The 16,244-nt window shown below is 34.0% G+C and overlaps 1 protein-coding gene across 1 annotated transcript; it reads right to left on the reverse strand.

Annotated features, from left to right (window-relative positions):
- Positions 1–14,453: 14,453 nt before the first annotated feature.
- Positions 14,454–15,999, reverse strand: LOC109818259 (zinc finger BED domain-containing protein RICESLEEPER 2). The gene is made up of 2 exons (XM_083067648.1): positions 15,145–15,999; positions 14,454–15,042 (listed from the first exon to the last, which is right to left on the reverse strand). The coding sequence occupies exons 1-2, from the start codon at positions 15,736–15,738 to the stop codon at positions 14,707–14,709; spliced, it is 930 nt and encodes a 309-aa protein (XP_082923774.1). The 5' UTR covers positions 15,739–15,999; the 3' UTR covers positions 14,454–14,706.
- Between the last annotated feature and the right edge of the window lie 245 nt (positions 16,000–16,244).

Here is a 16,244-nt window from a genome sequence, read left to right on the forward strand (position 1 = left end):
AGCACTACAACGGTTTCAATTTAGGTATGTAATTTAAAAACAGAAAATGGAACAGACAATGGAGTAGGAAGATTTAGTGATTACTTGTTTCTAAAGATTCTTCAATAATTAACAAGCAATAATTTTCAGACATATAAATGCTAAGATGAATAGAATGGATAATTGAGATATTTGCAATACAAATCATGGTTCAACTTACATAACGTTCTAGAATTACAATGCTGAAGTAATCTAACTACGTGGGTTTAAAAGAGATAAACTAAGAAAATTACGCTAATTCTACTCCTAAAAAGCAAAGAAAAGTGGTCAAGAAATTGGTACCCAGCAGATGCGTGCACGGAAGCCATATGTGCAGGCAGAGAGTGCTTACAGAAATGTGAGTATGAAATTTCTGACCCCTTGAAAGTACATATTTCTTCGTGTTTATAGAGCCAAATGAAGGTGGTTAATTTTAGTGCATGTGCGTCATGGAAAGGTAACCGCCATCCACTATGCCCAATAGGTGGTTTTAGAATGTAACCTCTCGTAACCGCTCGTTCCACTCTTTTTCTTTTCACTTCGATCCATTTTCCGTTAACCGTTCTGAGATAACTACTCACTACTTGGAAACCTTCAGTAATTTCCATCTTTCGAGCACTTCTCGGTTTGATTCGACTCATTTTTTTGACTATATTTTGAATACGGACAGCTTGAGCTTTTGATACTTCCTGAAACTCCTGAATGTGCTTTTCGAGTTACCTGGTCTTCGAGTGATCCTAACAAATGCCCCCCTAGGAATTCAATCTTGATGCACATACTACCCAGAGAGATTTGAATTCCTATCGAGAGTTATTTTTGAATCCTCATCGAATGGCTTCAAATAGTGGCTTTATATTTCTTCGATGAAAACCTATCTCGATCCTTAAATTTCAGAGTATTGGAACCTCGAAAAAACAAAAAGTGGACTTGGGAAGCACCAAAACTGTAAGTAAACTTGCCTCAGTATTTTGTTATTTGTTATTTCGAGTCTTGACTATAAAGATGTGTCTTCCCATCTTAGGTTTCGACCACAAAAAAGCCAGATAAAGGGAAGGGAAAACTAGTGATCCCTTCTTCCAAGAAAACTCAAAAGCCTTCCAGTGAGAAACTTCTTAAGGATGCGATGAAGTCGGTTCCCAAGGTATTTTTATTTTGATTTCGATCACCTTTCCTTCTTTCTTGATTTTTCTAAGATATTTGCTCATCATAGGACGTCGAAATCATCCACATTGACTCTTCTCGAGAAATGTCGAGAGATATACCTCTTGTTACTGGGGCATCTCAACAGGTTCATCTTTTCACCAGCTTTCATTTTTGTTAACTTTAATCTTTTCTTCTAATCACCTCCATTTTTGTAGTTGGGACTTGGATCAAGCCCTCCTAGACCCAGCCTTCAAAGTCGAAGTTGAGCAAATGGTCGAAGACTTGCTTGCCTTCTCTGACCTTCCTCTTGCAATCCATATCGAGCTACAAGAGTTTACTCAGTCTTATACTCTTGCCTCAGATCTTCAATCGAAGTGGTCTACCACTTTCCAGGAAGTGGCTCAGATTGAAGTTGAAAGCGAGGGAGATCGTGCTAAACTTGAAAAGCTCCGCGAAGATCTAATCTCCGTTCGGAAAGCTACTGAGGAGATGATCCCTGTTTTAAAGAAGTTACAACAGGAAGAAGTAGATTGCACAGCGTCCATTGAAGCCTTGCAGCATGAGTTGAATACTCTTCGCTCGAAACAAGCCGTTTTGAAGACTCAAAGTCAAGACGTTGTGCAACGTCAGAAGAACTTAAAAGAAGAAGGCAAGGTTATCTCTTCGAGACTGGCCAAAACTTTGGAGCACAAGAAACATCTGGAGAGTCAATGTGTTGCTCGAAGGCAAAGCTTGGATGAGGCTTATAAGGCTTTTAAAGATTTCAAGTCCAAGTTTTGTAATAATTAGATTTTTCAATCTTGATTTTTTGAATTTCTCTTTGGCTTGTAATGAACAACTATTTAACATTCTGCTCTCTCATGAAAGTGTTTCAAATATTTTCCATTTATAACTTTGTTCACATTTGAATCGATTTCTTTAATCACGTATGCGTTTTTCGAATATACTTGCTCGATTATAAAGGGACCTTCCCAATTAGGAGACCACTTTCCAAAGTGTCGAGATTTTTGATCCATGGGAAGAATCACTTTTAACACCAAGTCACCAACTCGAAAACTACGTGCTTTGACTCTCTTATTGTATGATTTCTCGACTCTTTCCTTTTGTTGAACAAGGTTTTGCAATGCAATCAATCTTTCTTCCTCTAAAGAAACCAATTCATCATACATTAAATTCCAATAATCCTCCATAGGTAACTCATTTTGTTTCTGTATATGAATTGGTTGCAAATTAATATCTATAGGAAGAATAGCCTCGTGCCCATACACCAGTTTATACGGGGTAGTTTTGTAGCGCCTCTCGGAGAATTTCTATAAGCCCATAGTATTTGAACAAGAGTTTCCTGCCAGTTTCGAGGCTTGTTCGAGATATGTTTCTTGATTAAGTCAATCACTACTTTATTAGCAGCTTCCACTTGACCATTTGCTTGTGCATAATATGGTGTTGAAATTATTAACTTAATCCCTCTCGATTGGGCATATTGAGCAAATTTTCGACATGTAAATACTGTACCTTGATCTGTAGTGATTGTTTGAGGGATCCCAAACCTTGTGATAATATGATCTTCCCCAAAATCAATTATATCTTTTTGCTCGACTTCTTTTAATGGAATAGCTTCAACCCATTTCGTAAAATAATCAATGGCCACCAATATATATTTATGATTTTTCGAGGAAGGTGGATGTATTTGCCCTATCATGTCAATTGCCCAACCTCGAAATGGCCAAGGCTTAATGATCGAATGCAATTCACTTGCGGGAACTCTTTGTATTGGCCCATGTTTTTGACATTCCTCACAACTTTTTGCGAATTCGATACAATCTTTGATCATTGTCGGCCAATAAAAACCTTTTCTCGACAGGGTCCATTTCATCTTTTCACCCGCTTGATGTGCCCCACAAATACCTTCATGTATTTCTGCCATTGCTATATAACCTTCATGGTCTCCCAGACATTTGAACAAAACTCCATCGAAGCCTCTTTTGTACAATTCATCGTTTAGTAAGAGATAATTGAGAGCTTGGAGTTTAATCTTCCTTTCGACCTTTATATTAGGATTTCGCAAGTATTCGATCAATTTGCTCCTCCAATCTTGTTGACTTGCTGAACCTATGCTTAGAATTTCTCGATGGTCTAACACTTCACTTTCTGTATGAATCAGATATTCGAGACACTCTTTACTGATTTTATATCTAGAGGCTATCTGAGCCAACTCATTTGCGATAAGATTTGAGTCCCGAGAAATGTGTTGTAACTCTACTTCACCAAACGTATCAAGTAACTGCACAGCTCGAGTCTTGAATTCAACTAATTTTTCGTTTAAACACTTATACTCTCGAGTTAATTGTTTGATGACCAGTTGTGAATCCCAGGGGCGAATCATCGAAAATATAGTCTAATTTGAGTTCAAGCTCTTGCTTTTCATACTCTTTTGTTTTTGTTTTTTCGACCTCTTGGCCTCTTTCTATTTTTTGATTTTCTTTTTTATTCGAGACTCGTTGGTCCCTTTGTTTTTCTGTTTTTCGTTTTTCCTCGGCCAAAGTGACCGTACTTTTGTCATCTATTCCCAAACATCCTTCTTCACCTTCAACCTCTTCGGCCATATTGGCCGTTCGATCGGCCACGTAGGCCGATATTCGAGCTAAGAAGCTCGAATAAGGATTCTCATCCTTCATTCCTCAAGCGAAGCCGACTCCTTTTCGGCTTGAATCACGAATCCTCTCTTAACGTCCCAACAGAAAGTCTTCTTGACTCCTGCTTCTTCATCCATCACCCCAGAATTATAAGCATCGAACGGTTTAGTCTTGGCAAATGCTGTCAATTGTTGATCAGCGAAATACATACCAACTTCATATGTTTTCTGGTTGGCCTCGAGAACCTCTAACCCTTCATCATCATTCCAGAAGAAAATCTTTTGGTGCACTGTGGAAGGAACTGCGCCTACTCCATGGATCCATTCTCGACCTAGCAAAACATTGAAATTTGCCTTGGATGGCGTCACTATAAACATAGTGGTTCTCTTCACACTCCCAATCTGCACATCAAGCAGAATCATGCCTTCAGGGTGTGAAGACTTCCCTGCATAGTCAGAAATCATTATGTTGTGAGGCTTCAAGTCGCCCAAAGACTTCCCAAACCTTTTCAGCATTGTTTTTGGCAAGATGTTCACAGCTGCACCTCCGTCGACCAAAACCTTATTCACCTCTTGCCCCTCGATCATCAATGTCAACAATAGGGGCTTAAGGTGTCCCTTCATTTCCTCCGTGGGAGAGTCGAACACAGCAGAATTGAACTTGGGGATCACCCTCGAGATTTGATTGACCCATATGATTTTGGATTCATAATTGGGGTCATCGAAGAAATCCTCTCAATGAATATCCTCTTGTTCGTTCACGGACTCCATAGCCCCAGCATACTCGGAAGGCAGAATGGAAACTACCTCGCAAATGTCTTCCAGAGAGTCCTCGAAACCACTTTCGAAGCAATCAGTAATCATGTCTTCATCATCCTCGAGAAACTTTTGAGATGATTCCCCTTTCTGAGGTACAGGGATCGAGAAGCGGTTTCCCCCAACACCTTCAAAGGTAGCTTTTCGCATCCTTTGTTGTCTCCTCCACTGGGTCTTAGTTAAATTATTGAACGGTTGTCGAAAGCCCCGTCCATATCCCCCAGTCGAAAATTTACCAGACCCTGAAGCCTGATTCGAGGATTTCCCGAGATTTCCTTGTACTGGGTTCCTAACATAAGTCATTACCTGCTTCCCTCGACCCATTCCACCAACCATGGGTTTCGGAGGTACATTCCATTTTCCGATGGGGACATTAGCATTTGGTACGAAAGTATTGCCGAATCTCGAGGAGTTATACATCTCCATTTTTCCTACTGGAGCATTATATTGAGGCATATGAACCTGCCTCATTATTAACCCAGCATGTAGTCCAGCATTAGTCTTAGACTTTTGTCGAAAACTTTCAGCTTTGTAGTTCCTCATCATATCTGATTCTTCAAAGGCTTTAGCAGCAGCCCTATCGAAAACAGCACTACATCGAGAACACAACATAACCTCTTTATCAGCTTCTTTCTTTTTCGACAAGAACTCAACCAAACTATCCCCTTCTTTGGGGTATATAGGCTCCTGCTCCTTGGCAAAATCCTCCATTAACTCCTCGAGCTTCTCATCAAAAATGGGTTCGATGTTCTCATAATCCTCGACAGCCACATCCACCATGTTGATACCCATCGAGACTGGTTCGACGTATCCAGTATGAGCAGCGAATGGGTCTGTATCAACCTTCATGTCTTTCTCTTCGAAAGCAAGGCGACCATCAGTAATCGCCCTTTCGATCAAATCCCTGAAATGCACACAGTTGTTAGTCCAATGACCATACATATTGTGATACTTGCAAAATTTCTTTCCTTTTCTCTGCTCGAATGGTGGGATTTTATGATTTTCAGGGAGTATAATTTGTTTATCTTTTAGTAAGATATCAAATATTTTTTCTGCTTTTGTTACGTCAAAACTATATTTCTTAGTCGAATTTCCTTCTACGTTATCCCTTGGTTTTAACATTTGACATTGATACGTGGGGCCAGGACGTAGTTCTGCTAAGTTGATCTCAAAATCTTCACTCGAAACCTCACAGTTAGGATCTTCACTAAGTTAGGAATTTTCTAAATACGCGACCTTCTCTTTTCGAACAAATTTGTCAAATTTTCTTAATCTTTCTTTCTCTAGCTTAATCTGTTCGATCCTCCTTACCTTTTCGGCTATCTAGGCCATATCCCTCAACTGTTCATTTACTAATTTCTTGCGTATCGAGAAATCTAACCCTGTCGCTGCAATCCTAACTAATTCATGTTCAGGTATATTAGTATAGCATCGAGATTTTAATTGCCTGAATCTATTCAAATAGTCATCTAAAGTTTCATGGCTTTGTCTCTTAATGTTCATTAGATCGACTATACTCACTTTCGTTTCCTCTCTGAAGAAATGTTCGTGGAAACTACCTTCTAACTGAACCCAAGTATGTATCGAATTAGGGGGTAGATTTGTGAACCAAGTGAATGCATGTTTAGTCAATGAACTTGAAAAATATTTCATTTTTAGATATTCATTATTCGCTAAATCTCCGCATTCGACCCCGTACCTAGCTATGTGTTCGACTGTTGACTCGGTCAATTCTCCCGCAAATTTCGAAAATTTTGGTACTTTGATTCCTCAGGGTAGTTCTACCTGAGTTATATAATCAGGGAAGGCTGACACAAAGTAAGGACGCTCGTTTCGACCAACATCGAATCCGTGCCTATTCAGTATTCTTTCTACCATTTCGTCTAAGTTATCATTGGGATTCCTATTAGGTCGAACTATGTTCTGATGAAAATTTCCATGCCCCCCAGGGTTTTCCATTTCGTTCAGGTTTGCACTCATTGCTCTCGAAGGAGGTCCATTACCTAATCTATCCCCTATTTTGTTTATCAATTCCTATAGAGGAGTCATAATATTATGCATTTGAGTTGACAACAAATTAACCATGTCATGATTACTATGGTCCATTTGTTGTCGAAGAGCCATCACGGCTTGATTACTAATACCCGTAGGTACATAACTGCCTTGTCGAATCAAAGAACCCTCCTGACTTGTTCCTATATGCTGATACAAGTCTTGCATAACAAAACCCATGCCATTCGGCCCAGGATTATATCCCTGTGGGGATACATGCATTTGTGAATTGGGTCCTATTAACGGTATTGGCATTTCGACATGCACAGGTTGGGTATTTCGCCAATTCTGTGGCATACCCCAGAGATATTCCCTAGTGACATTCGCTAGTTCTTGAGTAACATTGGTTTGCCTAGCTGTGTTTTCGAGTAACACAGGGGATGAAGACGTTGCCCCCTGGTCACATTAGTCACATTATCAGGATTAGAATTTACTTGTTCTACATCTACGTGATTGTTATTGTTAGTACCTGTTTCTCTATTAGACGTAGACATTGTTCTTCCACTCCTTAATCTCATGCAACTCACACACCTAAAACTAGTCCAATTATGTTCTGATACTTTCCTTAAACAAGTCCCACTGGGCGTGCCAATTTGTTTACAGTGGATTTCGTTTTATGGATCCTTTTTATTCGGACTAGCACTACAACGATTTCAATTTAGGTATGTAATTTAAAAACAGAAAATGGAACAGACAATTGAGTAGGAAGATTTAGTGATTACTTGTTTCTAAAGATTCTTCAATAATTAACAAGCAATAATTTCCAGACATATAAATGCTAAGATGAACAGAATGGATAATTGAGATATTTGCAATACAAATCATGGTTCAACTTACATAACGTTCCAGAATTACAATGCTGAAGTAATCTAACTACGTGGGTTTAAAAGAGATAAACTAAGAAAACTATGCTAATTCTACTCCTAAAAAGCAAAGAAAAGTGGTCAAGAAATTGGTACCCAGCAGATGCGTGCACGGAAGCCATATGTGCAGGCAGAGAGTGCTTACAGAAATGTGAGTATGAAATTTCTGACCCCTTGAAAGTACATATTTCTTCGTGTTTATAGAGCCAAATGAAGGTGGTTAATTTTAGTGCATGTGCGTCATGGAAAGGTAGCCGCCATCCACTATGCCCAATAGGTGGTTTTAGAATGTAACCTCTCGTAACCGCTCGTTCCACTCTTTTTCTTTTCACTTCGATCCATTTTCCGTTAACCGTTCTGAGATAACTACTCACTACTTGGAAACCTTCAGTAATTTCCATCTTTCGAGCACTTCTCGGTTTGATTCGACTCATTTTTTCGACTATATTTTGAATACGGATAGCTTGAGCTTTTGATACTTCCTGAAACTCCTGAATGTGCTTTTCGAGTTACCTGGTCTTCAAGTGATCCTAACAAATGCCCCCCTAGGAATTCAATCTTGATGCACATACTACCCAGAGAGATTTGAATTCCTATCGAGAGTTATTTTTGAATCCTCATCGAATGGCTTCAAATAATGACTTTATATTTCTTCGATGAAAACCTATCTCAATCCTTAAATTTCAGAGTATTGGAACCTCGAAAAAACAAAAAGTGGACTCGGGAAGTGTGATTGAGCAACAACTTGAGGTGGTTCTAAAATTGTTTTTGATATAGGTAGGGGTGTCACATGGTCATGAAAAGGCTCGAGAAGTGTGATGTCTACAGAGTTAGTATGAAAATAAATGATTATTAGATATAAAAGATAATCTTCTAAATTTAGCAAGAGAACATATTTGGCACAAAGTAGAAGATAAATCACTAAACAAAAGAGAAATGAATTTTATTACTCAAGATTTTAGGAATCTAATCATAAATGTGTCCAAACATAGAGTTCCAAATATTGGCATTACAATGTAAAGAATCAACATCCTAGATAGAAACACAGTTGGATAAAACAAGTTTATTGGAGAAAAATAGAAGGTGAGATTGAATCCTTATGAGATAGGACATAAAGGCCTTTAATAAGCTCACATTTGCCAATCCTTTTGGAGTATGGAATTTGCTAAATGAAAAAAGGATTTATGGGGAAAAAGAAATAAACATTGAAGGATTAGTTAAAAGGGCACCAACAGATGGCGAATTTGAGGTAGATGGTGGAACACCGTGACTTGTATGATACCAAATCGATCAGATGATACTTTAGTGATTCCAACGATAGTTGCTGAAACAACAACTTTATTAGGAAAAGTGATATATCACTATAAAAAGTATTGTATATAGTGACATACAAAGTGTCATTATAGATACAATATATGTAAGTATAAATTTATTTGACATATATCTACACATAATGTTAGTGTTATTTTTGAATGTGATTCAATAACATATATTATGTGTTACTATCATTTATACCTACATTTTTTTAACAATTATGAGAATATATTTACAAACATATAGTGTAGGTAAAAGTAGTTTAGTGACAAGTATTATATTACTATAGGGTATGTTTCACTACAAGACAACTTTTTTGATAATGTATTTATAATAAATAGATTGATAAGAGGTGAATAAAGAGGGGTTACATGTTACATGAGCACTTGCACCAGAATCAACAATTCAACAATTATTTGGAAAATGAAGAAGAAAAAGATTAACAAAAATAACTATATTGATCGAGGATTTACTAAGAAGTATTGTTTTGTTGGATGTGTTTGTTAACTGACTATATCCTTTGTCCTTTGTATGACCCAAGATTCCATAATATGCACACAATAGATGATTCTTCTTGGAGGCCTTAGCTTTAGAATTTTTTGATTTTTAAAAGTGAAGGCAAGAGGATTCTCATTAGTGGTAATCACAAGAATAATAGAAGCCCCAATTATTTATTTATTTATTTTGTTGTTTCTTGCTTAGAGAACAAGAGAAAAAACCTCAAGGATAGATCTATTAACAAAACCATTTATTTTCATAGAGAAGGGACCATTTCATGGATTTCTTCAAGGAATCGTAATTATCATTACACAAAGGGTGTGAAACAAGGACACATCCAGGGTTATCAGATGGGAGAATGATGAAAGGATTGGAATAGTTTATGACAGCCATAGAAAAAAAATGAGACCACAAAGTGTGGAAGAAATGAACAACTAATACCATTTTGGCAAGGTTTTAAAAATTGTTGTATATTGTTTGCAACATCTCGGTATCGAAAGGTGGCAATATCATTTTGGACCACTATAATGTTGAGAGCATAAATCACGTGTATCAACTGCAACAAAACAATGTTGCAGCCATAATAGAACCATGACACATTGATAGAATGCATGACTAGATTTCACTTACCCAAAACACCATTTTTAACCTAATAATTTTACTAACCTACATGAAGCATAGCAACATTCATAAAAGCAACTCAAAATCCAAAGATCTCAAACTCAATAATTTCTACATTTTTTTTTTAAATCTCAAAGTTTCAAAATCACAATGAATTCCTCTGCTAACCTTGGTCCTCTATTACGAAATCACGCTGCTCACTTGTGTCTTCATTGTTTTAGGGATGTCAACCCTAGTTAGTTGTTGATATGTGCAATTAAGATTCAAAGAAAAAAAAACGAAAACAAAAAGATAGTGCTTCAGAAAGAAAAGTTAAATTGAGAAAAGAGTTGTTAGATGCAGTGTTTTAAAACCCAGACCGACCCGGCCGGTCGGACCGGTTGGACCGGGAACCGGTGGTCCAGCCGGTTCGAATCTGAAGTTGGATCGGTTATGCAGTCGACCCGTTTCAAACCGGATTGAACCGGTCAATTTTTTGGTTCAACCGGTGAACTGGTGGGTCAAACCGGTTCTACCACTTTTTTTTCTTATTTTTTTTTAAATTTTTTTAAGGGACCATAAATCACAAAAATAATAATGAAAATTGAATCCCTTAATGAAAAAGCAATTATTAAATATAACAATGACTACTTGTTCTAATATATTTGTTTGCAATATATACAACTTAAATAACTTTTATAGTATATTATTAATTTTAAATTATATATTTAATAATGAAATATCTATGTAAATATTACATATATTATTTTGTGATATTAATTGCAAGCATATTATATATGTACATATTATTTATATTTTTAATTTGTATTAATATACCGTTTAACATGTAATTTTTTTATGTATTTTTTTACAAAATAAAAATAAAAATAATTTTAAATAAGATAGAAAAATTGAAATTTAAAATAAGATTGAATTTATTAAAATTTATAAGTATAAAATATATTTAATATAAATATTTTTTAATAAAAATCGAGTCATGCGGTTCAACTAGTGACCCACCGGTTCAACCTTTGACCCACTGACCCAGTACCTTAACCAGTTCGATGACCGGTCCGGTTTTTAAAACTATGGTTAGATGAGATAAAGAAGGGAGAGGCTTTTATTGAGTTATACGACTTTAGTACGTGCAAATTTAGTTAGTAGGGCACAAAGTGAAGTTGGTTTTAAAAAAAAAAAAAAAAGAAATTGAGAAATTTTTTTAAAATTAAATATAGGAAAGAGTGAGATGGTTAGAAGTAAGATGTTTTCTTTCTTTTTTCTTTTTTTGATGCAGAGACAAATTAGAAGTTAAAATATCGAAGACGGGGAAGATGAGAAAATTTTGTGAAGTATAAAATAAGCCTTTCAATGCTACTAAGCCCATTTTTTTTTTACACATATTAATGAATGTCTTTTAATATAATTTTATTTTAAATTAAAATCATCTAAAGCAAAAATGTTCTTTTTTTATTTATCATACTTTAGTTTCTATAAATAATGTTAATTTTAATTCCTATATTTTAGAATGTACTCTTAAGTTTCTATAATTTAAATTTATGTAAATATTAATTTAATTGAATTACCCTTAAATGTATGAATTATAGATGACTTTTAACATATATGAATTTGTTAAATATATTAGTAGTTAGCAATTTAGTCTTATTTTAATAATTGTAATTTTTTTTTACTTTGATTATATTATAATGATAAAAAAAATTAATTATAAATTATCATGAATTATATAATGATACAAAACATTTTAATATAATTATATACAAACTTGTGAGGCATTATGTGATAACTGCAATTCGCATCGAAAATTAATTTGAGGTTAGGTAGTGTAAGAGTACAAGCATGTATTAAAAATAAATAAAATCCTCCCGATCCTCACTAAAGAATGTGCTAGCTCCCCATTTTCAGGCTATTATTTATTTATTTTTAGGTGTTAAGGGTAGGTACAAGGATTATAATGAGTTTAGGATCCTTACTAAGGGCTGGTTTGAATTTTTAGAACCTTAACTTATTGGGCCTAGGACAGTCTAATAATCAAAAGTTTGTCCCTCCATGTTGGACCAATTTTATTTGCTTAGCCCATTACTATAGAAACCATATATTACTCTACTTATACTAAGGATTCTGTTATTATTTTTATCAAACATATAACATAGAACTTTATCAAATTAATTATTAATTAAATATTGTACTAACATATTTTAGTTAATAATCAGGACGAATTAAATAAACACAATTCATTTAAATGCCGAAATTCTCTTAAAATGAGTTAATCACAAAACTGTGAATAATTTCCTTTTTAAAAGATAAAATTTATTATAATAAAATTTTTATAGTCTCAACTTAATCATATAAGTAAGAATAATTTAATTTCCTTAAAAATAAGTAAAACACAAAAAAATATGATAAATTTCTTATGACAAAAAGAAAACAAATTTTTACAAATCCACTCCATTGCCCCTCGGAAGGAGGGTGTAAACATCTAATTGTCTTTTTTTTTTTAATTAGAAGAGAGATTTATTCACTTCAAGGATAAATTGTAGTAAATTTATTTCATTTAATAATTTATATTCTACATCAAATTTCAATAATTCAACTATTGAATTAAAGATTATTCATGCATATATCAAGTATGTAATTTTTTTTTTTAAAATTTAAATCATATGATTTTTTTTATATAGATCTAAATGAACACATAAAATATTTTTTTGATTATCTGTAAATTTGAATTAATGAAAAGAAGTATCAGATAGTTTTCAAATTTTTTAAAAATTTGTAAACTTGATTTATACATTAAAATTTTTTAATTCAATGATTAAATTGTTAAAATTTGATGTAAAATATGTGTTAAAATAAGTCTACCAAGACTTAAGTGGATCCCTCCTCATTATTATTTATTTATCTTTTTCTCCTTATTTCACAAATTTGTTTTTCATAAAACTCTAAACAAATTAGATAATAATATAGTTTTTTTTTCTACATTTTTTTCACTGGGTTTCTTGAACCCATTTAATAACAAAGTCTAGTTGAATACATATTACAAAAATACATATAAAAAAATTAAACTAAAACAAAAACACAAAAAACAAATAAAAATAAATAAAGTGAATCTTTCTCTACTTGCCTTGGATACCACAAATGGGACCATTGAAACCTTCTCTCTCCTTCATCTCCTCTTTTTCTGGTCGCTCTCTAGCCGTAAGGCTACGACGGTGTCATTGTGCCATTTTCGCCCAAACCTCTTCGTGATGGATTTGTGGGTTGTATTGTAGCATTGTATGTGGGCTATGGCCATTTAGCGAAGTGAAGTTCTTATTTTTATTAGCAAAAGGGCCTTTGATTTCGTGGGTTTAGGCCTTTTCGTTAAAAAATTATATATATTTTAGTATACATAAAATATAACAAAAATAAAATAAGGTATTTGATCATAAAATAATAACGTTAATGATCATTACATAATAAAATAAAATAAAAATAATGTTTCAAAACTAAATCCTAAAATTTAATATTGATAAAAATAAATATCTAAAAATGATTAATTAGATGTGATAATTTGATGTCTTTGAACTTTTTCTTTAAAATATAATTACTACATTAAAATTAAATTTCTATACCACAAAAAATAATAATAATAATAATAACCAAAAATAAAATATTTTAATAAATTGACTTTGGTATACATTATGACACTATTCTCCCCTAAATGATATAATAACAAAAATAAATAATATAACAATTAGAATCTCATAAAAAATAATAATAAATATCTTTTCGACATTTTGTAAAAGGGTTTTTAAAACATTATTTCTAACTTTATTATCGAAAAAAATAGAAAATAATGTATAAATTAAAGTTAGACACAACTTCTTATTTGAACAAAACTCTCAATAAGAAAATATAATAAAAATAGATGTCTCATAAATGCAAATAACTAGTAAGACTAAACCTTGTTCCGATGTCACACTTAGAGCTATCAAAACGGGTAACCCGGCTCGGCCCACCACGGGTTGAGCCTTTGGTGGGCCAACCCAACCCGGTTCATTTATTGGTGAGCTGAAAAAAGTTGAGCCCGGCCCGGCCCATCACGGATTGGTGGGCTAAACGGGTTGACTCACCTAATTTGAAAAAATGTAAATTATGTAATCAAAGTTGATGCTATAATCCTGTAGAAACACTATGCACATAAGTTTTTCTAGAGAAAAGTAAATAAATTCCTACACTGATTACATAATTTGAAGAAACAGAAATACATAAAATTGAGAACATATGATGTTTGCTCACAAATGGTCTGCGAAGACCCAACTACTACCCAGTATACAATGTGGCATTTACTAAATTAGTAGCCAGTAATACAACCATATTTGGATTACAATCACCAAAACATAATACATAACCAAACTCAGACACCCAAGTGAGCTCTTCCTGCGCTGCTATTTTTCTGGATGTGAAGAAGGCAAATTGCATGCACAATTGAACACATCAAAAACAAATAATTAAAAATCATCTCAAATTTCAAATACAACCCAAAATCATTTTCAACTTCAAATACAATCCAAAATTATAAAAATTAGAAATTACAATCTAATATTAAATCATTGTTGTCACTTGTCCATCTACAACATTAGAGTCTTGAATGGAGCAATCCAAAATATACTCATCTGTTGAAGCATCTTCTTTATCCCCATCTATAACAAAAAAAAATGATAACTAATAATGATGAAAAATTAAGTAATAAATTATTAAATTAATTTCATAATACTAATACATGTTACCTGTTAATTCAAAACCATGCAACCAATTTTGAGTTAAAATGAGTGCCTCAACATTCTCCGGAAGAATGGAAGAACGATATTTTGTTAGCACACGAGAACCAAGACTAAAGGCAGACTCACTAGCAACTATAGTGATTGGAATGCTAAGCACGTCACAAGCCATCTTAGATAAGTTTGGATAACGATCTCGGCGATCCCTCCAATAACTCAATACATCCAACTTATCAAAAAACTTTGGGTCAAGATTCCCTTCATCTAAATAAAGATCCAATTCAGACCTTCCAGTTTCATTAATATGTTGACTCAAATAATCAACATATTCCTAAGACATTATAAGAGAATTTTAAGTCATTGACAAGTAAGAAATAAGATGTAAATAAAATAAAGAAAGTTGTGTTGGAAAATTTGAGAAATAAAAACTTACATCAAATGCATCCATCACTTGCTCATCATTTGTAAAAGAAGCAACATGTGTTGAAGGGGAAATTTGAGAACTTGAAGTATTTGACTCATTTGAATGTAATTTGACATATTCTTCAAATAACTTGTACATCTTCTCCTTTAAAATATTAATCTTTTCTTCACATGTAGAAGGATCAATCTTTGAATAACAGAACCGAATAGCTTCAAACTTCATTCGTGGATCAAGAATAGCCCCAATAGCAAGAATGTCACAATAATGATCCCAATACTTACTAAACTTGTTCATCATATTCAATGCCATATCTTTAATTGTCAGATCATCACTTTTGGCATTTTCCTGTAACAAACATTCAATTTTCCAAACTTGCATGAAGTAACGGTTAGAAGTTGGATAAGATGAACCTGAAATCAAATTAGTCATGACATAAAATGGCTTCAAGAACTCACACATTTTTTCAGCCTTTTTCCATTCATCATTTGATGGACAATGAGCATAAGCTCTATCACGGATAGCCAAGCTTCCAAAGGCACGTCGATATCTAATTGCACTTTCAAGCATAAGATAGGTAGAATTCCACCTAGTAGCAACATCCATTCTCAAACCTACTTTTGTATCAATACCCCTCACTTGAACAACACATTCTTTAAATGCAATTTTTCTTGCCTCCGATCCTCTCACATACTTAATACTCTCTCTAATCTTGTGCAAAGCATCAAAAGCCACCCTTAAGCCCTCTTGCACAATAATATTCAAGATATGTGCACTACACCTTATATGAAAGTAATCACCATTACATATCAAATTATTTTGCAATTTCAATTGCTCACTCAAAATTTTTTGCAACAACTCATTGGCACTAGCATTGTCTAATGTGATAGAAAATATTTTCCTATCTATTCCTCAATCAAGCAACAAAGCAAAAAATTTTTGTGCCAAATCATGACCAGTGTGTGGAGGTTCCATTTTACAATAGGCAATAATATTGCTATTCAACTTCCAACTAGCATCAACAAAATGAGCAGTCAAACAAATATACCCTTGTTGAGTTATAGAAGTCCAACAATCAGATGTCAAACAAATTCGGCTATGAGATTTATGCA

Source organism: Cajanus cajan, chromosome 1 (assembly GCF_000230855.2).
Source record: "Cajanus cajan strain Asha chromosome 1, NIPB_CcT2T_4, whole genome shotgun sequence".
In the NCBI taxonomy this organism is placed as follows: Eukaryota; Viridiplantae; Streptophyta; class Magnoliopsida; order Fabales; family Fabaceae; genus Cajanus; species Cajanus cajan.